The sequence below is a fragment of the Etheostoma cragini genome, chromosome 1 (genome assembly GCF_013103735.1).
Source record: "Etheostoma cragini isolate CJK2018 chromosome 1, CSU_Ecrag_1.0, whole genome shotgun sequence".
In the NCBI taxonomy this organism is placed as follows: Eukaryota; Metazoa; Chordata; class Actinopteri; order Perciformes; family Percidae; genus Etheostoma; species Etheostoma cragini.
In genome coordinates, this window is record NC_048407.1 from 27,029,249 (window position 1) to 27,052,349 (window position 23,101).

At 41.8% G+C, this 23,101-nt stretch overlaps 1 protein-coding gene across 2 annotated transcripts in view; it reads left to right on the forward strand.

Annotated features, from left to right (window-relative positions):
* The window catches only part of hcn4 (hyperpolarization activated cyclic nucleotide-gated potassium channel 4), a 62,346-nt gene extending 39,710 nt beyond the window's left edge, over positions 1-22,636 (forward strand). For both annotated transcript variants that reach the window (XM_034875825.1, XM_034875815.1), the window contains exons 5-8: positions 6,348-6,494; positions 6,785-7,025; positions 17,157-17,321; positions 19,227-22,636. In XM_034875825.1, coding sequence (XP_034731716.1) covers positions 6,348-6,494; positions 6,785-7,025; positions 17,157-17,321; positions 19,227-21,529 — 2,856 coding nt within the window. In that variant the 3' untranslated portion in view covers positions 21,530-22,636. The remainder of the gene's footprint in view (positions 1-6,347; positions 6,495-6,784; positions 7,026-17,156; positions 17,322-19,226) is intronic.
* Positions 22,637-23,101: the final 465 nt, after the last annotated feature.

A 23,101-nucleotide genomic window follows, 5' to 3' on the forward strand; every position in this document is an offset into this window, starting at 1 on the left:
ATTAATTGTCACTCTTCTAAAATATATATGCTAGTCTTTGGTTATGTGTAAACAGAGCCTGTGGGTGCAGAACATTAAAGCATTTGCATTTTCTACCCGTTTGCAGCTCAATTTGTTGCAGATGTATCTGACTGCATGGGTTAGGTTGGGTCCATATTAGATCTAAATAGAAAAGAGAGAGGTTGGAGAGAGAGGTGGACATGGTGTAAGCGTTTCTTCTCAGTGACTGCCATGTCCTGGAGGTGCAGAGTAGTCACTTTCAAGTAGTGATCCACACTGCTGAAGTATGTTTATTTGAAGTCTCTCCTCCCTCCCTGCTAGTTGAGTGGAATTCAATTGTACTAAGTGGTACTTTGAAATGGAAAATTTAGATTTTGAATATTGATTGTTGTGTCAGATATTTTTCAAATCAAAAGATCATAAATAAAACTGCCAAATGGTGTCCGAATGACAATTTACAATGTTAAACAGAAAAAGCAGCAAACACCATCAATTAAAAATCTGAAAGCATTTATTGTTTGGCATTTGTTGCAATTATTAATTATATACAATTAGCCAAATGTCAAACGAACTCAATGGTTATTCATAAATTGTTTCAGCATTTGATATCTTTTAGTAAAATACGACAGAAGACTTGAGCTGTTAAGGTAGTCATTTTCTTTTCTTTTTTTTCTGTCATTTTCTTTACATCAATAGTTGGATGTACAAACCTTCATTGTATATACGGTAACTGTTTTTACAGGAGGATGTACTTCAGTGCTGTCATTTTTTGTATTTTACTGTAGTATTGAGTCCTGTAGTATAACACCCCAGTAACACTAGTATTCACTAATATTTTGGGGTCTCTTTACCACACATTGGACTCCTGTATTATACAGTAAGCAGTTTTGTTGCGCTACAGTCTAAAACGTTGTGAGCTGGAATGGGTTAAGCCTCTTCCAAATTCCGTCTAGGATTCTTTCCTCTTGTCCTGGGCATGGTGAGAACCATCATAACATGAAGAGAATTAGATCTGTCCAGATTGGGGCCACAAGATGGCTGCACAAGTGATATATGGGGCATGCCTGACACTCCAGCTCTTCGTAAGCCCCTTCTTATCTGTCACTATGGCCCTCTACAGTGGAAATGTATACAGAGATGGGCATGGGGACACCAAACAAAAGAGATAACCTCATTCATTTGTAGGTCACTTGTGATCCATGTTGTCTTACTTACTTTATCATCTCTGGTCCCTTTGAGCATTTCTCTTCTCAGGTTTTCAAAAGTATGTTCTAAACATAATTCAGCATGGAATGACGAAGTGATTTTCTGTTTGTAGTTAGTGATGAAAATCAGGGATGCTCAGGAGGGACTTGAATGGGCAGCGTGTTGTGGCATGCCAGTCCTAAGTGGCTTTAGAAGAAAAAGGCAATGGGGTGCTTCAGCCCCTCCCCTTTAAGTCCTTAATTAACACATGGCAATTTAAAATGGCTCTTTGGGAAATAGTTAATAAGATGCCCAAAGCTGATTATTTGTGGGTGAAGAGGCTCGAGAAATCCTTTGTTACCCCACTTCAATCCCCCAATTAAGACCTTTGGAAATACAGTAAGTAGTCATCAGAGGACTAGATTTGCACTTATAGAGTCATTTCTTTCTTTCCAAGAAGAAAAGACATGGATTAATGCTGTCAGGAAACTAGTAAATCATGCAATTTTAGTTTTCTCCTCATTTAGGCTACAATATTCACTCAGTCATGTCAAATTATGTAGGGTTCTTCCAGCAATAGCAATACATTTGTAGTGCCTTGTGAAGGGGAAGTCAAGATTTCCCTTTACAATCAACCCAAGGACACAACTGTCAACATGTTGAGGAGCTTAAGTCTGATTCTGCCTCACAGTAAGTGTGATTCTCATTAGTCTGGATCTGACTGATGGCAGTAATCTAAACCCTGTTACATTCCCTTTTCCTCCCTGACTGCCACACAACTTCAACTGCTGAGTCCAGGACTGCTGACATGCGGCAGAAGTAATATAATAGTATAACCAAAACCAAATAAGAGCAACCAATGTCAATATAGTGTATATTTAACAGCACAGTAAATGTATGCTTTCTGCAGCATCTACAGTGTCCATGTCAAGATCATCATTCCTCGTAAAGCATCTATTTTGATATGCAGTGCAGGTGTTTGAGAAGAGAAAGCATATCTCCTTGCTTGGGTAGGCTATGATGCACCATAGTGATCATTAATCAATTACACTCTCTTAACTAACTATGGCCTAATTACATCCCAATTAATCCAGCTCTAAATGATCAATACATGATACATACTTACTCCTCGTAGCACCTAAGAAGGTGACTTAGCATACTTGGTTAGCCTCCAGATGGATTGCTGATGCATTCCCACACATGATTATTCTAGTGGTTTAAATTAAGAGGTGACCCGAGGCCACTAGATAAGCGTACATTGCATATATGCCGTGCTGAAGAAGCTTGTATTGCAGACTTGCAATAAAAACAGGAGTAAAGCCAGCAGCGCTGTGAGGCTGTGTATTGGCCCAATAATGCCTTTAGCTAAATGCTAAGATCACAATGACAATGGTAAAATGCTGATGTCAAGCAGCTGTAATGTTAACCATGTTCTTTGGGTGCAAATATTTAAGATTCCAGTTAGCCTTACTGTATGACCCACAACTTTTGACCTTACAATGCACGGTTATAGAGTAGGAGACTGATACCATTGGAGAATAATAAATGTTTAGAAAGTATAATTAAGTGGCTGACATCTCTGTTGGGAAATGAATTATTCATTTTTATTTGCTAAAAATGTGCATCTGCTTGGAGAGCTGCACGAGAGAAAAGGGAATTAGGGGGAAAATGAATAGTGTGATAAAAGGTAGAGGGACAGAAAGAAAAAGAAAAGTACGAACGGGAAACAGAACAAATAATGGCCATGTGAAGAGTGATCAAAACTAAGAAAGAGAGAGAAAGGATTTGTGAAATGAAATAGCATGAATATGTAATTCTGTGTAGCTCAGGGGGCAGAGTATGCAACTGCTGTTGTATTGCCAAGGCTGGAAGCTAACACACATACACACACACACACACACACACACACACACACACACACACACACAAACACTGCTGTAACATACTTGTAAGAGTAGTTGCAGTAAGGTAGACAGTACAAAAATGGAGAAAAACTGAAGAAGACAACTTGGACTTCCATGGTTGTCTCATCTGAAGAACAGAAAATGTTGAATAATGCAGCATGTCATTGTGTCTTTGCCTTTTAACGGGCTAGAAATGTTTAAATAACACACAAATTCATCATGAAAAGCTAAACATTGCAGTTTTAAAACCAATAAAAAGTGGATGGAAGATTGTCAAACTGTACTTTGACTTAGTCGCTGTCTTTCCCAAAGTTAGATGAGAAGACCTCATACAATTCTCAGTTATGCCAGATTTATGGATCTTTTAATCTAGTGAGTAAGTAAAGCAAGTAAGACAGAAAAAAATCAATCCTCTGGTTCTCATCAGCTACTCCCACATTTTAAACTGACCCCCCCCCCTCCAGTTCATGAACCCCCTGGTTTTCAGAGTGCAGCTGATAATAGCTCCTACTTTCACACCCAGCAGTGATTAGTAAATATAATATGAAATGCCTTTGACTGAGACACTGAGCTAATGTATGTAGTACAGTTGTACCCGTCAAAATATAAAAGCAAAAAGACATTATCTTGCATTTGTTCACTTGACTGATACCCTTTCATGCCGGGAGAATCAAATTGTAACATGCCGCAAAGCTGAGGATAAATGATTGCTTTTTATGAATGTAAAAACAAAGAAAGAGGGTTGAAAGACATTCTGAAGGAGATGATATTCCACGCTTTTGAAACAGGGTGCCATGCTTTGGCACATCTAATGCAAGTGACATAAAGACATTAGACAAAATGCAGAATGTGGGTTAAACCTGTCATTACTCACAGACGAGCCATCTTCACTGCAATACTTTGCAACCAATGGGACTGCAGCTGGAGATGTCGGCGATTGTTTTCTAGAGCTTTCTGTCTTTTGAAGTAAAGGAGCAAAATGTCTTGGTGCAAGGATTCCGTTTCATCATCAGATCAGTAAATGCTCAATTTTATGCCAAATGGATTGTAGGGATCAAGCCTCAAACCCTTATCCCATGACAAAACTCACGCATCTTTCCACTGATGCAGAGCAAACGGATATGTAAAAGCTTTTTTCCACAACTTATTCCTTTTTCTGCAAGTATTTAACTTTACACAGCATTGACACATACATGTCAAATATTTCATTTTCCTAAGAGGTAAGCAACAGCAGCATCATATGAGCAACTTGTTAGTGTTAGACATACACTAGTCTATATCCTTGACATTCCACTTCCAGAATTGTTGTAGTGGCACAGGAAATTCCGCTGGATGCATGTATTTTTGCAGATGTCTGTTTCCTTCCTCTTTCTTTGTGTTGGAATTTTAAAGTCCAGTCTATTTATGAGGACTATGGTTAACTGCTCCTCAGATCCCTTCATAAAAAATTGAGACAGCTAGCTAGACTATCTGAGTTTTACTCTCGCACAGTTATATGACAGCGGCTCCATGCGGAGCTTAGCGCCACCCATGACAATTGTGATTGGTTTAAAGAAATGTCAATTATCCAGAGTACGTTTTTCTCCCATCCCGCAATAGAGAGCCAAAGTCATGCCCCCTCAATTCAAACGGGATCAAAAAATGATTTGCCTCTATCCGTTCACTCCCATTCATCTTTTTTTCCGAATTAAATTCCCATGGACCGGAAGTAGAAGGGCATGAATTCGGCTCTCCATGCTACATGGACTAGCCAGAGCCTCCTTCTTTCTGTCGCGTGTGAATGGTCTGGCAAAGCGAGACTAGACATAATGTATGTAATCTGCCTCATCCGCAGCATTTCTTGTTGTAGCCTGTGCGGGTCACCTTTTTCCGTACAGTATGCATATATTATACACATGCACTTCCAGATATATGTATACCTTGTGGTGTTCTCATTGTCTTTGTGCAGCTAACAATGCCTTGCAAATTACGATTACAAGCCATTTGGTCACAGTTGAGGGAGCTGTATCATCGAAATGCACAGACTGACTCCAGACTGTTTTCTTTGTCTGTGAGGGACTTGAAAATGCTCTGGTCAAACACAACTAAAACCCATTTGCATTTGGCAAAAAGGGGAGGACAAAGGACACACTGCACAACTAAGCATTCTAGAGGCTTACAAACACACAGCAGGGTGGGTTGTTGGCATCTGATCAGACCCATTCCAAAGTGGTTATACAGTAGTTTAGTCCGTCTGTCCTGCATGTTTTATAACACTGGATTATAACACTATAATAAGTGTCTCTTTCCAACTCTACTCACACCTCTTGGTTTTCAGGAAGCCTGACAGGTTTTCTTCTTTCACAGAAAAAACTATTTGACTTGCATGAGACAGCTGTCATTATTTACTGTGCCATATTTCCAAAGGATTGGCCTTTTGATGATATCCTGCAAGATAAGGGGTGACTGAGCTAGTGGAGTGGGATAACATCTGAGGTCAGCCATGTCATTGAGTGGTAAGGCTGTTGGCAGAATAGAATTGGTGATCAAAGAGCACCTCCAGTGTCGCCCTATGAATGGTTAATTTCTTTCTTTTTTCTTCTTCTTTTGCTTTTACTGAGGGCCAATGATTCTACATGTTATTAGGTGCTCTCAGTGTGCTTTGATCTGCATCTCTGCTATGCTATACTAACATATTTGAATGCTTTTATTTTTAACAAGCAACATAACGACTGAAAGATGCAAACACACACAGTCAGGGCTGTTAAACCTACAGAAAATACACAAGTGTTTGGCGGTGTACGCAGTGTTGGAGGAGCCACGGGCTGGTTGTTGTCTTTTTTTCATATTAATTGCACAAATGTATGTGAAACCTACAGTACATATTGTGCATAAATTCTTTATAAGCTCTTGTGTATTACCAGCATTAGTAAACACTTGAGAGTGATCACACCTCTCTCAATTATTCCAATACATTTAGAGAAGTTATGTTAGTTACAATAATATTTATGGTGCTTTCAACCAATATGGAATTGATACATTCTGTCGGATTGCTTTCTGTCTTTTGAGAGACAGACAAATTGTAAGAGGCATGGTTAAAGACTGTAAAAGTGCTATCTTGTTGTTGCCTGCAAGAGCTGGGATGGCCTGTATGTATCCGTCTTTATTTCCTTGTGTGTCTGACCTCAGAGCTAGCTGTTCCCTGTGGCTGTGTTATCTGTGCTGCAGTACTATGGCCTTTGAGTAACCTGATTGGTGTGTGTCTCTTTGTCCCTGCAGTACAAACAGGTGGAGCAGTATATGTCCTTCCACAAGTTGCCAGCAGACATGAGGCAGAGAATCCACGACTACTACGAGCACCGATTCCAGGGCAAGATGTTTGATGAGGAGAGCATTCTGGGAGAGCTGAACGAGCCGCTTCGAGAGGTGGGATGAGTGTTCCTGTCTGGGGATCTTCTGCACATGAGATGCAGTCAAAAGCTTGTGTACTGCTTGCCATTCCCCTCAATTTAGTTCTGTTCTTTTCTTAAGGCCAAATCCCAGCAAGAGTAAAACTAAGAGGAGCTAATAGAAAAGAAAAGTGTGCACAGCTGACATTTTGCTGTTGTTACTTGAATATCCCTTGTTCCTGAAATTGTGACAGGCCTATGCCTTTTGTAAAACGCCAGCTTTTTGCTAGTGTTCTTGGTAACTGCTTTCTCTTTGGGCTTTTGCAGGAAATCGTCAACTTTAACTGTCGAAAACTGGTGGCGTCTATGCCTCTGTTTGCCAACGCGGACCCAAACTTTGTCACCTCCATGCTCACCAAGCTGAAGTTTGAGGTGTTCCAGCCTGGGGATTATATCATCAGGGAGGGCACCATCGGCCAGAAAATGTACTTCATACAGCACGGGGTTGTCAGCGTTCTAACCAAAGGCAATAAAGAGACCAAGTTGTCAGATGGCTCCTACTTTGGAGGTAAGACGAGCTGGCGTTGCACCAGAATCACAAACTCAAAGGTCACATGCCCGCACATCTTTCTGTGGAGCTTAAATCTGCTCTGTTTTAATATTAATGGTGCTGTCCTTTGGTACCTTAAGAGGTTGGCTTGGGTTTTCATTTTTATTTGTGAGGCATTTGGATAATTCTATTTTGGCTCTTAGCTCATCGTGGTATATTGTGCAGTGCATGTCGCCTCACTTAAAATTCTGCTTCATGGTTTATGCAGTGCTTTTCCCCTAATTCATATCATGAGCTGTCCCTTTAATGTAGGGCAAATTCAAATTAAGAAAATAGTACTTGCTGTAGCACAAATTAAGAAATATGCATTCAAACGTCAAAGGGTTCAGAGAACTGTGAAACAACATACTATACGAATGCTTTAGACTTATGCAATAATCCAGAATTGCTATGTACTTAACTCGTGTGATCAGGGTCAGATAATGCGTATCTCTCTCATAGTACCACAGAGTCTATGACACATGTAGGAGACAATGCTGACATACTGCCCTCACCAAATACCAATTAATTTATCCAGTGACAGCGTATACTTAACACACTGTTAAGTAATGAGAAATAGTGGCAAAGCGTTTAACAGCACATGACCTGCCTGTGGAAGTTTAATTGCGCCTTGCCTCCTCTAGTCCATCTATATGCCCTCTCTCCAGGGGGTTCCAGAGAAATAATGAAAAGATGGCAGGCAATCTATCTCTACACATGCCAAAACTAATCAACATTTCAGACAACATGGCCCCAGCTCTCTCCAGGGCCATGTTGTCTAAAATGTTGTCACAAATTTTCCCTTCCTTCGGTCCCTCCTTGGCAAGGCAGAATTCACATTTAAAAAGAGTTCATGGACTTGTTTCTAACATAAGCTTTGTGGTAATGGCACAGTTTGTTGACAGCTTGGACATTTTGCCACTCAAAGACATCTTAATGCATTAAAGTGAATGCCTTTATATTTGACCTTCTTTTTTTCCTTGAGTAAAGATGAGTAGTGTAACCCACAAAAGTGCAAATGCACTGGTTTTCAAACAGAAACTGGCCTGCTCGCCTTAATCTTAAGCCTTGGATGTGTAATTATTTTCCCCACTTGCGCATTATAGGCACAAGGCTTTTGACTCCATTATCCTGTGACTATTCCTAGCAGTGCCACTCCTCTAGGGGGGTGGAGGGGGGTAAGCCTAGAGCCACTGGGAGTTTGTTACTAAACAGGAGTTAGTCATTCATGAAATGAATTGGTGCAGGATCAATAACAAGGAGCATGTTGCACATGTGGATCTCAGTGTGGCTGTCAGTATTGGCAAGCAGGAATTCAAAAGCAAGTATTTTTTTTAATATTATGTGCAAAGCACAGGGTCTTGCTCCACATAGATTGCTAGCTTTTGACTGGCTACTGTGCATCTGGATGTGTTAGCTTGACAATGTAGAGCAGCAGCCTCCCAGTCATTGAGGAGCTTTCTTTTTAGTCAAACACACTCAGCGTCAGTAGGCTTCAGTTTAAAGTACAGCAAATGGCATGAGTACATGCTCGTCAACATCCCAGCAATCTCATGTACCGCAACTCTTTCATTCATTGACGACCTGAATTATTTAAACAATTATATACTCAGCAGTCTGCTTCAGTTTGTTAGCTGTTGGATTAGCTCGAGCCAAAGAGCCTAAAGTCTAAAGTGGACACGACATGTCCTGGATGGGAGTGTCAGCTGGGCACACAGCGATCCAGTGAAGAGGGGAAATGTAATGTGACTGCAGTACTAACGCCAAGGGACACATGGATCGTTGCCAAGTCCGCTCTCTGAACGCTGCTGTGGGCTCAGAAAGAAAACATGCATCATCCACCCTGCCTCCGCTTTCCTCTTTCTCTCCTTATAGTTCAGTATTGAAACACTTATCCCAACAGCATCTCCGCTGCCCTCTCAGTGCCCACACAGAGCAGGTTATTGTGTTGTTATAGTTCATCCTTTGTTGCCTGCAGTAATTGATGTGTTGCCAGTGCAGACTGCGCTTCTCCCTTGGTTGGAGCAGAGCTCCGTAACCTTGTGGTGGCCCTACATGCCAGTCAGAGGTGTTATCAAGGCTGCCTTTGATTGCACCTCTGAGATGGCTAACTTTGCCTTTGAGTGAGTCGCTTGTAGCATCTCTGTGAGTGGGGGTAAAAAAGGAAAGTGAAACAGTCTGAGATGGGAGTGAGGAGTAAGAAGGGAGAGTAAGTTGACTGCACAGTTTGCAATCCCCTGTGTCATCGTTTTGGTTTTAATCAATCTGTGAGCGTTTTCTTCTGCAAACGGTGCGCTCTTAATCTGTAGTCTTGTGAAATCCTGGGTCAGGGAACTAACACTCCTCCCATCTGCCCTCTCTTGCACTTGTTTTCCTCCCTCAGAGCTCAGACATGGTTGTGCTATAGAGCTGCCAAATGGCCACCCTGACTAAAGGAGTCAGTTAGAGAGCCTGGCAGCAGCAAAGGCCCAGGTAATCCTCCCTGTTCATAACCCAGTTAACACTCCTGCAGCTCTTATTCTGGAGCAACATCAGCTAAAGATAGAGGCACTACAGCAGACTGAGTGAGTGACAGAATGGGGGATATGATGACACATAGAATAGTCTTATATAATATGGTAGATTGGATAAAATAGGATGATACAATGTTGTTTTTTGATACAATGTATGATATGATACAACACAATATGTTGTGAGACATTGTTGAGTGCATCATCCAAACAGGATGGAACGCGGTCGAATAGAAGGAATATGATGGGATGCCACACAACACACAACATTATAGAATACATACAAGTATGTATTGGATAGGACATACAGACGTGATACAATCAAATAAAATGCAGGAGGATATTTATGAAAATTGATCATTTATCAGTCAAAGCAATACTTACAGTAACAACTACTTTACCAGCTTCCATTGTGGGTGTGAGTTGCCATAATCAGATGCGTTCTCTAATAATAATAATTAATGCCGGTAATGACTACATTTTTGTTGAAAAGCACAAAATGCCTGTGTTACTGTAGGATTATTGAATTGTTATTAGTTTAATTGCATTTCTACATACACAAAAACATCCTCTGGCCCTGGACTGCTGTTTTATTGTGTGTTGTGTCCCTCACCAACATAACCAGCCTCAGTTCAGAGGGTGAAAAAGAAACAATGAGATGTGATTGAGATGTGATGGGACTCCAGCTTCAGCCACAGTGCAGAAAAACACCAGATGTACTCTATGTATATCCCCAAACTGCAGCATGCTTGCCAAATGTAAGGTGTTGCTCAGCTATGCTAATGCTGTGAGGGAGGGAGCATGGCATGTCACGGGGAATCAGGCACCCCACCGTGGATGTTTGAAAGGTTAGAGAGTGTCTGCTCCGTGGGCAGTGTCGAGGAGGGAGATGGGAGCTGACGGCCGGACTCAGAGTCCAGGTGAGCTTTGCCAGACAAGGCTGCGGGACACAGATACTTTATCACAGACCAAGCAGTCCAGCTCATGCTCATTAATTCACATCCAGCAAGAGAGTAAGGTATACCCATACAAACGTAGAATCACATGCAGACACGCGCGCACTGAGACTTATTTAAAAGCACACTCAACGGCCAACATTTGCATTCACTCTGATTCATGCTGTTTGCAGTTGCAGCCATTTGCATGTACAGTATGTTGTGCTGTATCTCCTTTTGCTCACACATGAAGAGTGTAACTGTGATATGTTGATGTAATTTTGAAAAACAGATGTTAGAAAACATATTATATTATGAGACAAAGATACTCACCGCACTAAATTGTTTCACACATTTGTGAGGGCAGAAAATCTCTAGGATTTTTGTTTGGGTGCGATTTGTGTCTGTAATTTTTTCATCCAGGTATATTGCAATACCCCAGGCCCTTTTGGTAGCTTTAAGCCATGAAGCCTTGTCAGTTATCTTTGCCATACTAACATTCTTTCTACATACATTCTATTTAGCGTGACAAGTTGTGTTTTGGAAATTGTGTTATGAATTGTAATTTTTAACCTTGAGCAGAATTTACTGTTTATAAATACATCCAACATTTTAACTTGCCAAGTGACCTTCTATTAATTAATTATTTAAATCATTAAAATCATGTCTGTGTAGATAATTATTTTTTTTTTTTGTATAATTGAACACCTTGATAAGTTAAACCCTTTACTCTGTAATGGTTTGTTTTAGAGAATGGTCTTGGGTATAAATGATTTTTAGAGCTCACAGATGTTTGAAGCTCAGTGCTACAGCCCCTCTTGTACCAGTCTTACCTCAGAAAGTCTTGAAAATATGTTGCTCCCAGTGCTTATTCTGCCAAGGGAAAGTCAATACAACCGCATAGAGAACATAGTTCCTGACTCTCAGTTTTATACTGTTTATCTATACAACATTGTAGACATTCACTGTGAGCATATTGTATCTATAATGTAAAGACTGTAAGATATACCCTAATGTAAGACGTGCCCTGTTCCGTTTTTCTACCTTTCTTGCATTCTCTCCCACACTTCCACATACACACTCACACACACTGACATCTTGCATGGCATGCAGTCTTCTCTCCACTTTAGGAGTTGACGCAGAGGCTCGTGGGAAGCATCTTCTCAGTAAGAGCCCAGGACACGTGGGCTGCACTATCCAACCAATGTGTCGTGTGTGTTCTCACTAAGGTCACAGCACATGACGTCGTGGTACTCCTTTCCCTCGGAAGCATCCAATCTGAATTGATGTCATTCAATTTTAATGAATACATTGTCACTTGAGTATGAAAAGTAGACAAATCATATTTATGGTAAAGTAACAACTTCTTATGCACAGATTTAGTTTTTCTCCTGAAAACTAAGGCATCTTTCTCTCTGTAGCGCCAACTTGCCAAAAAACATTTTGGGAAAGAGATTCACTTAAAGCAGAATAGGCAACAGGGGTACAGGGCAGGAGGATTTATAAAGGAAACCTTTAAAGTTCATTCTCAGAGTCGCATCTTTGTTTTTACCTTTTTTTAATGATTGTTTTCCTGAGCGCGGGTTTATGGATCAAAATATTATGTATGATTATACTCAATTCACAGCCAATTAGTCATCTTGTGTCATGATGATATTATAGCTTTGCTAATTTTGAGTTGACAAAGCCCACAACTTTGGGAGGATTATAAATCATGGGAGAGATGGGAGGAGGCCTCGGGGAAGACCCAGGACTAGGTGGCGAGATTATATCTCCAACCTGGCCTGGGAACGCCTCGGGATCCCCCAGTCGGAGCTGGTTGATGTGGCTCGGGAAAGGGAAGTTTGGGGTCCCCTGCTGGAGCTGCTGCCCCCGCGACCCGATACCGGATAAGCGGTCGAAGAAGAAGAGGAAGAAGAAGAAGATAAATCATTTCATTTTTATTGAGGACAACACCAAAAAGGGTAATTGTAGAAGCAGCAGTCAGTCTGGGGAGAAAACACACGCCCCTTACAGAGCTACACCAACTAAGCCTGTCCTGTGATTTCATGCAGGATTTGGGGAGCATTGCGTTGAGTCACAGGAGATGAGAGTAAGCAGTGGGAGTAGAGCATTCATAAATACATTGAATGCAACTCACAAACCAGCCGCAAAAGCCCTCTACAGTTGAACAGTGCAGGGTGATTGGCTAAATTGAAGCAAGTTATGAATGATGACACAAAACAAAAGTGTCATGACACTACTTATTTCATGAAATGACTTAAATTTTGTAAATAGTAAAACTACAAAAATAAGAATGATGAATTACCATTTCACAAAAATGAACTAATAATAGTTTGATACTTATTTAATAATTTACACTATGCATGCTTATCATTTCTTGTTTGTTTATTTAATAGTGAACATTTTTTCATTGTTATATTACTGTAAGTAGAAAATAAATGTAATTGGCTTTATACAAAATAGTAAATGTATTTTTAGGGAGAAATAGAAAAACAGAGAAATCAAAACCTAGTATGAATTATTCACTGGTAGAAGAATGGATGGGATTTAGTTATTTATTTATGTGTTTTTTATTTTTCTCCACAAATATTTTTGCATTAATGTTATCTACAATTTTGTGACTAGATTTTGAGTAGTTTTAGTTTTTCTATTTTTTTTTCCAAATATGCATTTACCATTTTATGTGAAACTCATCACATATAGTTCTTCAATCTTGAGATTCAAGACAGTGTTGAGCTTCAGTGCAGCCGCCTGCATTTAGCCCCTCAGCACTCAGAGATATCCTCTAATTTCTTATTGTCTAGCTCGGAGGGGGTGCACCAGACCCGGACCCTGCCATGTATTTCTTCTGCCACACTTTTAGTTCAGATGGCACTGTTAAGTGTCTGGGCTTGTGCAGGACAGTTAGATGAGGCCAGAGGGCTCACTGCAGCTCAACGCCTCATCTTGGCAGTGTTTGCTTCATCCAGAAAGCCACGGGACAAGAGGATTTAATACAGAGCTGTGATGCTCCTCTCCAGAGGGGATTACTGGGGCAGTGCTGTGGGAAATGGACCCCCACCACAGCTACAGCCACGGCTGCCCCACGTGCACACACTTACAGTACACACACGCAGAAGAGCATGGTATTTTTACTCTCTCACAGTCACACAGCTCTCCATCCAACTTGGCCATTGTCCATTCACCCATGCTCTCTCTAACACACATACGCACGTGAGTGTTTTGCACAAACACTCATTCTCTGTCTCGGTTAAATCATGCGTTCTCCCTTTATATGTTGCCCTATCGCATTTTTCAAACCATCACACACAATCATAACCACTTTACACTCACTGACCAGAAAAATGCAAAGTGCTGTACAATGTAATTTCATCCAGTACAGTTGCTGTATAATGATTGCTATGTATTTGAACCCTGTAGCGTTGACATTGTTTAGTGTTCACTCGGTTCCACTATTTCAAGCAGATTTTGGAGGCAAAGTTTCTTGGTAGTTTTTCTAGGCTTTTATCATATTAAGAGGTCCCTACTTTATGTAAATAGGGTGGACAAAATACCAGTGTCAAAAAGAGAATATTTGTATAGGGCTGTTTTTTAAGATTGTTTGCATAGTACAGATTTTTATGTTCTTATGTCCCATAGGATCTATTTTGAAATTCTACTAATTTTAGCTGTATTGTGACGTCCAATTTCAGTGTTTATTATTTACCAGATAAGACATGTGGTTTATGTGTTAGGCTAGAGGTGGCAATTTCATGGCGCAGTGGGATTTTTTCTTTCTATGGAGCATATTTTGGCACCTTGCCAGTGGAGAAGTGCAGTAGGGGGAGTGTCATTGGCAATGGGGCAGCACACTGCAATTTTGGACTCAACAGTGACAGCATTTTGTGACATCAAAGTAGGTGAACCCTCCACTGCAGATCCCTCCAAAATCACCTCTCTGTTTTGAAAGTCATGTATAACTTGTACTTTCACTTCTACCTGTACCAAATTGCAATTCTAATTATTTCAGTGATGACAGGAAGGCAGAGTGAAGATTAAAGCTGGTGCTTACCAGCATCTGTCATCGACAACAGGTAGCATGCTGTGGCTAATTAACTGAAAGACTTTCCCTCTCAGTTAATTATCTCCTTTGCAGCCTATGCTTTGCAGAAAGTTTTCCATCTGCAGTTCCTAATGTGAGTGGTGTGCATTGTCAAATTGCAATTAGCTACTTTGATCACATTTTGCACAAACACCAGCCTGTTGCAAAGTAATACCCACACAATCCTCCAAGCTCTTGATGACATCAAACTGTCTAGTTATATATTGGTGTTCAACACAGCTTCCTAGTTGCTGAAATACAGGAAACATGATGTGGTAGAACACAATCAAGGCTTGATCTCCCATCTCACGTTTCAAGTTGTTTTTTAGTTTTATACTATTTAACCAAGAATATGATGTTTCCATAACCTAAACCTTTAGTATGAATGCATATAAGTTGGTTATGAATGTATCATAAAAAATATTTGCCAGTGAACACTGTGAAGATTGATGGTAATGGATTTGTTAATATGTTGAAAATTAGACTGATTTTAGAGGAGATGTCATGATAGTTACTAGACCAGACCAACACATCCTGGCTAATTGACAGAATCAATTTTATAGACGCACCAACACTCAGCTCAGTGTAACTATACCCACATAGGGGGGTAGAAAAATGGTTGTTGTGTGAGCAAATTGAGAGCATGTCTGTGTAGATGAGCTGGACATGGGTTTCTGAGAAAGAGGTGTGTGATGACAAACACCAAAATGTAGGGCAGAAGATGAGATTAAAGCTAAAGAGAAAAGACATGGCACACTAACAAAAACATTTGTCAAAGTCACCCAACCCCCTGTCCAAATAAATACACACATGCAATATAAACCATTTTTACAGACGCGTACAGTACATTCATATAAATATATTCTTATAGCCTGCATTTTTACATTGATACATTACTGTCCCATGCTGCCTTGCTCTCATGAATAAAACACTGGCATGCATACACACAAATATAGTACTTTCACGTGCACTGTGTGAATGTGTGTGTGTTTGTACACACACACACACACACACACACACACACACACGCACACACACACACACACAGACAGACCCAGACAGTGGGCGGACACTGGATCTCACATAGACACATCCCACTTGAATAGTGCATGCATTCACATGCGACATATGCATACAGTACAGACACACTGGCACCCACACCCATCATCTCTGTGCCAGAACTCTGGAGCAGTGCAGCTTGTTTAATGGAGCATTATTTTCCTGAGTGGGCACGGCAGATGAGGGCTGGCAAACCTCTAAGCTCTGAAAGTAGCATTAAGTGCTGCTCTGATACTTTATTCTTTATTTCTGACCCAAGGGGATCCATATCACAATAAGAAAATACACAGAGTAAAACATAAAGTGAAAAAAGAAAAAAAATGCAAAGCCTTCCACAATGTTCAATGTCAGACATACAGACATGTTTGCCAATGGTTCCACAGTCTGGAAGAGAATCTGACAGTACTGCTAACAGGGTTAGCCAACACAGCGATTGAGTCATTTTCTGACTCAGATACCCCACACATAAATCTATACATCAGGTTACGTAAAACAGCAGAGCAAGTAGCTACCCAACACCAACAAACATATGGCTTGCACTGGAGCTTCTTGGAGCTCCCAACAGCCGCCTCGTGCTGTCATTATAATCCTCCTTTGGGTCTCCTATTGCTGCCTTGCTCATATCGACACCATGGGCAGGCAGTATACAAAGGTGTACAATACACTCTAAAGAGTGAGATCTTCACAGATACAGAGCACATTCTAAATTCCACACAGCATGTTTGCTTGAGCGTACAACTTCCGATGCTGCCTATAGATATCCTTATCATCAGACAGGTCATTTGCAATAACATGACCCAAATAGTAATATCACTGCACACCATAAGTGCAATATCACACAGAGAGAAGTCAGAGAAGGTTGACTGTCTGTCTTTTCTACTTCTGGCACCAACTGTGTGCATATTCTCGGAAGCTGTTGGAGACTAGCGCTTTGTGGGCTAAAAATGACCAAATCACGCTTAATTAGTGAGTCACCAATCCTACAACCTGTCCCACACTTTGATTTGTCTTCAAAGACAAACGCACTGTGCATATACATTTAAATAAGAAATGTTAGATAGATTAAAGAAAAGATGTATTGCTACAAAATAAAAATAAAAGAGTTCCCGTTTTTCTTAGAAAGTGTACTGTGCTTTAGCACCCGTATAGCTCAGTTGGTAGGGTGGGCGCCTATATGTGTAGGTTTGCTCCTCAACGCATAGGGCCCGGGTTTGACTTCAACCTGCTGCATGTCATCCCCTTTCTCTCTCCCCTTTCATGTCTTTGGCTTTCCTGTCAAAATACAGGCCAAAAATGCTCAAAAATACAATCTTGTAAATGTATTGTGCTTTACTTCACTTAGCATAAAGTATCTGCGAGGACATAAAAAGCTTTGCAATCCTACTCTATACCTCATGTTGGAAAAGGTACTGTAAACTGAAATTACAGAGAAATCTATAGTAAAACTGGTATATCTGTTTTAACAGAGCCTCTGGGTTTACCTACACTGCATTACCATCTCTTGTCTGCTGTTTTGTTACAGAGATTTGTTTGCTGACACGAGGCAGAAGGACAGCCAGTGTTCGGGCAGACACGTACTGTCGCCTGTACTCACTGTCTGTGGACAACTTCAATGAGGTGCTGGAGGAGTATCCTATGATGAGAAGGGCCTTTGAGACTGTTGCTGTGGACCGGCTGGACCGTATTGGTAAGAAAAATCTAATTCAAAACAACAATTTCAGAGAGAAAGATTTTTTTTTTATGTAAACAAGGTAGCACCATATGCAAACTTTCATCAGGACCAAGTGGCAAACTCTGGTGCTGAAAAATGACGCCCATGCGGAAGTGTAAGGATTTTTCTAAAATGAAAACGTTACCAATCCTACAATGTCTATTTTTGATATTTGCAAATAAAGGTAATGTTTAATCTTGTATTACCCAGTCACCATAGTAATGAGTAGACTACATTAATATGTTATGAGTAGATTTATCTCTTAAGCATTGGCACACTGACACTTTTAGGAACAAACCTAAAAACCAGAGCCAAATCTTTTAGACAGAACGCTAAGGCTGTAAAAAATGTCCACAGTGATACTCAATGACTGAAAGTACTTTCAAAGTCATCTGCCTATAAACATGTGAATAGAGCTGTGGTTTTGAAGTCCCTGCGTGACTACCTTTACTCATAAAATTGATATTCTTTCCATATCCATTGCTGTTCCCAGGCTCAGCCTGAGTAGATGAAAAATTCACAATGAAAAGCACGCCTGTATCATCACTCAGCCATAGCAGCATGCTCTGTTTTATCCTCAGCTATGTTTGGAATGGAAGATAGAGAAATTGCTTCAGGGGGTCTCTTTGTAGACAATTGCTGCTTTAAAAAGATGTGGTGGGCTGATAGTGATGTTTCTTTGAGATGGTCTCCTGCATATGTCCATTCTCCTGAGCTTGATGCTCATGTACACGCTTCTTCCCTAATTAAGTCACTCACACAGCAATGATCCACAAATGAATTACTGTCTTGATGGACTTTGCGCCATCTGATTGGAGGTGTATAGGTGATAAAGGGTAAGGTGGTGCCAGGGTCACGCTGGATGTAGATCTAATACCTCAATGGAACATCTCTACTAATCTGCCCCCAGTCATGCCAGAAAATGGAGAGATTGATCTGGGCCTAATTGCATTTACAATATCTTTGGATTTCAGAGCCTTTTGTTAGGACCAAATTGAAAATGGCAGTCATGTGAATTATCCCTGTCATCGCAAGTACAACCATTCAACAATGACTTATGGACTTTGCGGGCCGAATTGAACACATTTCTCTCGTAGGTGGAGTCAGCAGTAAATCATCATGATAAAACTCCAACTTGTCTCTTTGACCTTGTGCTCAGCTCACATGGACCTATTACCTTTGCCCATAGTGTGTAAAGTAAAGGAAAACAACTAGGAGAAAAAAAAATCTCAAAACCTAAATCTCAATTTAATTTAGTTACTGTGGGGTTTGTAGTATTTTAGAATAAAGCAATTTCAAGTTTATGTCTGATTTTTAACGTGCTTCCCTCTGACATTACCAGCCCATAACATGACTGAAAATACAACACCAAAGAGATAGGGGTACGCTTGACCCATTATCTAATCACAGGCTGTGGTACAATATTTGCTTTATGTTTTGTCCAAGTTACTTTGGGAATCACAGTAAAATCTAGTCAAACTTACACCGCCTACACTTTAGGCTGTAATTGCTGAGCTTCTGTCACCTGGTAGTTATGTCCCACCTTCTTTTGCTGTTTTACTAATTCTGTGCTCTTTTATATTTTGTTGTTCCCCTTCTGCTCAATCCCCCTGTCTCTTTTTTAAATCTCTTTTTTTTCCTTTATACCAGTTGGGATTTTCAGGTACATATTTTGGTGTATATTTGTTCCCCTCATAGCTGGTCCTGTGTCAGCTTCTTTTATTGTAAAGGGATGTTGAAAAATAGGGTGGTTACTAAAGTACACCCAAATGTCAACCTGATTCTACCTGCCTACAAGATGTATGCTTGTTCTCCGTTTATCTGGTTCTTCTCCCAGCTGTTGCTTACAATGTATCTGTGTTTGTGTGTGTTTTTTTACAGGAAAGAAAAACTCCATCCTGCAGCACAAGGTACAGCATGACCTCAGCTCTGGTGAACTCAACTACCAGGAGAATGAGATCATCCAGCAGATTGTGCAGCATGACAGGGACATGGCCCACTGTGCCCACCTCTTGCAGAACGCCCCACTCCAGACTCCTCCTTCACCTACCCCTGTCATCTGGGCCCCACTAATCCAGGCCCCTCTACAAGCAGCAGCCACCACCACCTCAGTAGCCATTGCCCTGACACACCATCCCCACCTTCCAAAAACTATTTTCAGGCCTCCGGTTTCTGTTCTGGGGTCTTTAAGGGACACTCCCAGCCGGCTTAAGAACTTCCACACAATTGTTCCTCCATCCACAGCACCTGGCTCTGCTGGGGACTCTCCTTCTAGCACACCCTCTAAACTGTGCACTGGCATTGATATGCCATTGCTGGCCTCTTTTCGGGCCCTGCACATGACGTCAGGTACAGGGGCAACTGGCTCTAGCCAACAGGCCTCAGGTAGCAGAGGCCAGCGTGGATCTAGTGGGGGTGGCTCTGGGTCGAGTGGAAGTGGGGCCCCTGCCTTTCCCTTTGGACCATACTCTTCCTCTGGTTCACCCACATCTAGTATGGCCCAGCTACACCCCCAGCCACAGCATCAACAGCCATTTCCCTCCAGCACCCCACCTCCCTCAAACCTCTTTCACCAAGGATCTATAGGTGGAAGCACAGGGTCAGGAATAAGTGGAGGTGCAGTTGGAGCCTGTGGGGGTGCTACAGGGTGGTCTTCAGCTGGAGCTGCCGCTGGGTTTGTGGAAGGAGCCACAGGAGAAGACACTGCTTGGGCTGGAGAGGACTTTACAACTGGAACGACCGGGCCACTGCCTGGGGGGCATTTTGGGTTGGGGGGAGCTACTGGTGGGTCAGTAGTAGAGATCTCAGTGGATTCAATGGGAGGGTTATCTGAAGGATCAGTCGTTGCTGCTTGTAGCACATTAGCAGGTGGGGCATCAGGTGGAGCAACAGGGGGCATTACCTGCGGGTCAATAGGAGATGCAGCCAGGAGATCAATGGGAGGGACTTCTAGAGGATCAATGGGAAGAGTGTCTGGGGGATCAGTGGGTGGGGCTTCTGGAGAATTGCTGGTAGTAACGACTACTGGAGGATCGTTATGGAGGGCTTCAGGTGGATCAATGGGAGTGGTTACTGGGGGGTTGACAGTAGGGGCCTCTGGGGGACCACTAGGAGGGGTATCTGGTGATTCTTTGATAGGGAACCCTGGATTGTTGGGAAGGGTTTCTGGTGGATCCACAACTAGCCATATAGGAGGAGGTTTGAGTGAGCCAGGGGGAGGGGTGATTGGAGGACATATTGGCAGAGCATCAGGAGGGGCAGTTGGGAGCCATTTAGGAGGGCCTACAGCTTGTCCTGAAGAAGGACCTTCTGCTGGAATTACAGCTGGATTTCTTAGTTCCTCCCGTTGTCAGAGTCCTATATCTACCGACTCATCCAGCCCTATGCCTGGTCAGTTTCTGCATAGCCAGCCACCTCCCAAGCCTCCTCAGGTGGCTCCTTTGCAGCAGTTTGCTGGGGGAGGCAGGACTACCAGTGGCCTCTTCCATTCCCCTCCACATGGCTCCCCTTCCTCTAGCAGAGGACAGCACAGCCAACAGCCTACTGAGGGCTCTCCATCTTCCATCAGCCATTGTAGCCTAGCAGGCCACCAGTCTGGCTTACTGCCTCACCAGCTGTCCCTGGAGAGATCTGCCCTGGCCTCCCTGGCCCAGTATGGTTCAGCAAACGCCTATCCCTGCCTTACCCCGGTAGCTCCCAGCCCTACTGTTCAAAGCCCAGTGGCAGGCAGGACTTTCCACTACAGCAACCCCTCGAGTGCCACAGGATCCCACAGTTCTCTGCTCATGCCTCAGTCTTCTGTCCCTTCACAGCCTCCCAGCCAGCCACACACAACAGGAAGAGATTCTCCGCTTGGCCGCTTTTCTGAGGACCTAAAGCTTTTATCCAGCTCGCACCCATCTCTGCCCCAGGAGGTGGCCCAGGTCTTAGGCCACCATACTGCTCGCACCTCTGTGGAAACAGGATATTACCCCTCACCCTTTTCCTCACCCACTCTTGTCCCCAAAGCCTGTAGCTCAATGCCAGGGCGAATGACTCCTCCAATTCACATATCTCCGGTGCACCCTCACCAGACTCAGTCCTCTGTAGCCACCCCGGCCTTGCCTCTACAGAGGGCCTCTTCTGCCTACTCATCAGATCTAGAACCTCAAACTGTCCGCTCTAAACTCCCTTCCAATTTGTGAGGATTGATCACACCCTCCTGTGCTCCTCCAAACTGAAACACACTCAAACTATCTTTGTGTGTGGCATTCTTTTCTTTTGGTCTTCAGCCTTCACTGTGTTCCACCTCTCATTTTACCAAGATCTTAAACATTACTGTGATTTCAAAGACACTTTACCGAGTAAGTCGGAGCTCTAGAAAACTATATATTTCTTTTATGCTTTTTCCTCTTTTTTATTCATACTGTACATAGATAGAGATATATTTAAATGATAAGTTAATCAAGGGACTAGGAGGGTGTGAAAAAGATTTTTGTTTAAGTGCGATGGTTTTCTTTATTTATATAACTATGCTAAATTCATCTGGTGATTTTTGGGAAGACAGTTCAATGGACTACAAAATAATACTCTTTTTCTGCAGGAACCTATGCACTAATACCTGCATGTATAAATGCTTTTTGTGTGTTTCAAAAAAAAAATCTACATTTTTAGCTAAAACAACATGGTTCGAGACAGACTGACCCTTGTACCATTTCATACAGGATCACATATTGTTGATCCCTAAATGTATCTATTAGATTGTACTTATTTATCCTCTGTATAAACTTTTCAAAACCTAATGAGAAATGGAGAAGAGATTTTAGGAAACCAAAAAAACTTTTCCTTTGGGGTAATGATTCACCTCCTCTTGACCTGTTAAACCTTATTTTATACCATTTTATCGTAATAATAATGTTTTTTTGAAGCAGGGTAGAGGGCTTCAGCAAGCTACCCTCCATCTCAATATTGAGACATAATAGTATGTAAGCGACTGGCTTTCTGCAGGTCCTCAACCATGTCCTAACAAGCTCACGTTGTCTTCCAAGCTCATTCCGCTAATGTGTTTAGAAAGCATGTGTTGTTTTTCTTCCTGACTGTGTTAACTGTTAATGCGTGAGTGTTTGTGAGAATAAGTGTTTGATTCAGTGGAACAGTCGGATGCAAGGAAATACTCTTCCCTGGACTGATCAACCGGATGTTTGCCTTTTTCACACAAAAACTAGGACTTCCATTAACCAGAGCTTGTGTGTTGCATTGTGTAGCACTCAGACCTTTCAGAAATAGTCAAATATAAAATAGCCCCAAAACTACACATTCGGTTATTGAGCAAATGCAGTACATACAGTACACAAGCTGAAATATCCCAAAAAGTGCTGGAAACGGAATATGCCACTTGATATTTGATTTGTGCATTACTTCTTCTACTGTAGCTACTATGTGATCAACATAGACATATTTCCTCATTGAAGGCCAGTGCTGAGTTTGAGATGTTGAATGTATGCAGATTTTGTGTTGCTAAAAGTAAGTACTGTTGTTGTGGTGGATGCACTGAGGGCACGCTGCCCCCAGAGCTTAAGAGACTGTTCCATAACTAAAAAGGTCATTGGTTAAATATCTTTGACAGAATTGTTTTTATCAGTAGCCATTTCTCCTGCCAAAGTGTCCTTTATCAAGACACAGAACCGACTCTATTGTTGTGAGGCAACCTGTATATATGACTATATACACATATATGCAGGAAGTTGCCTAAAACAGCCCACTCTTTATTGCATGTT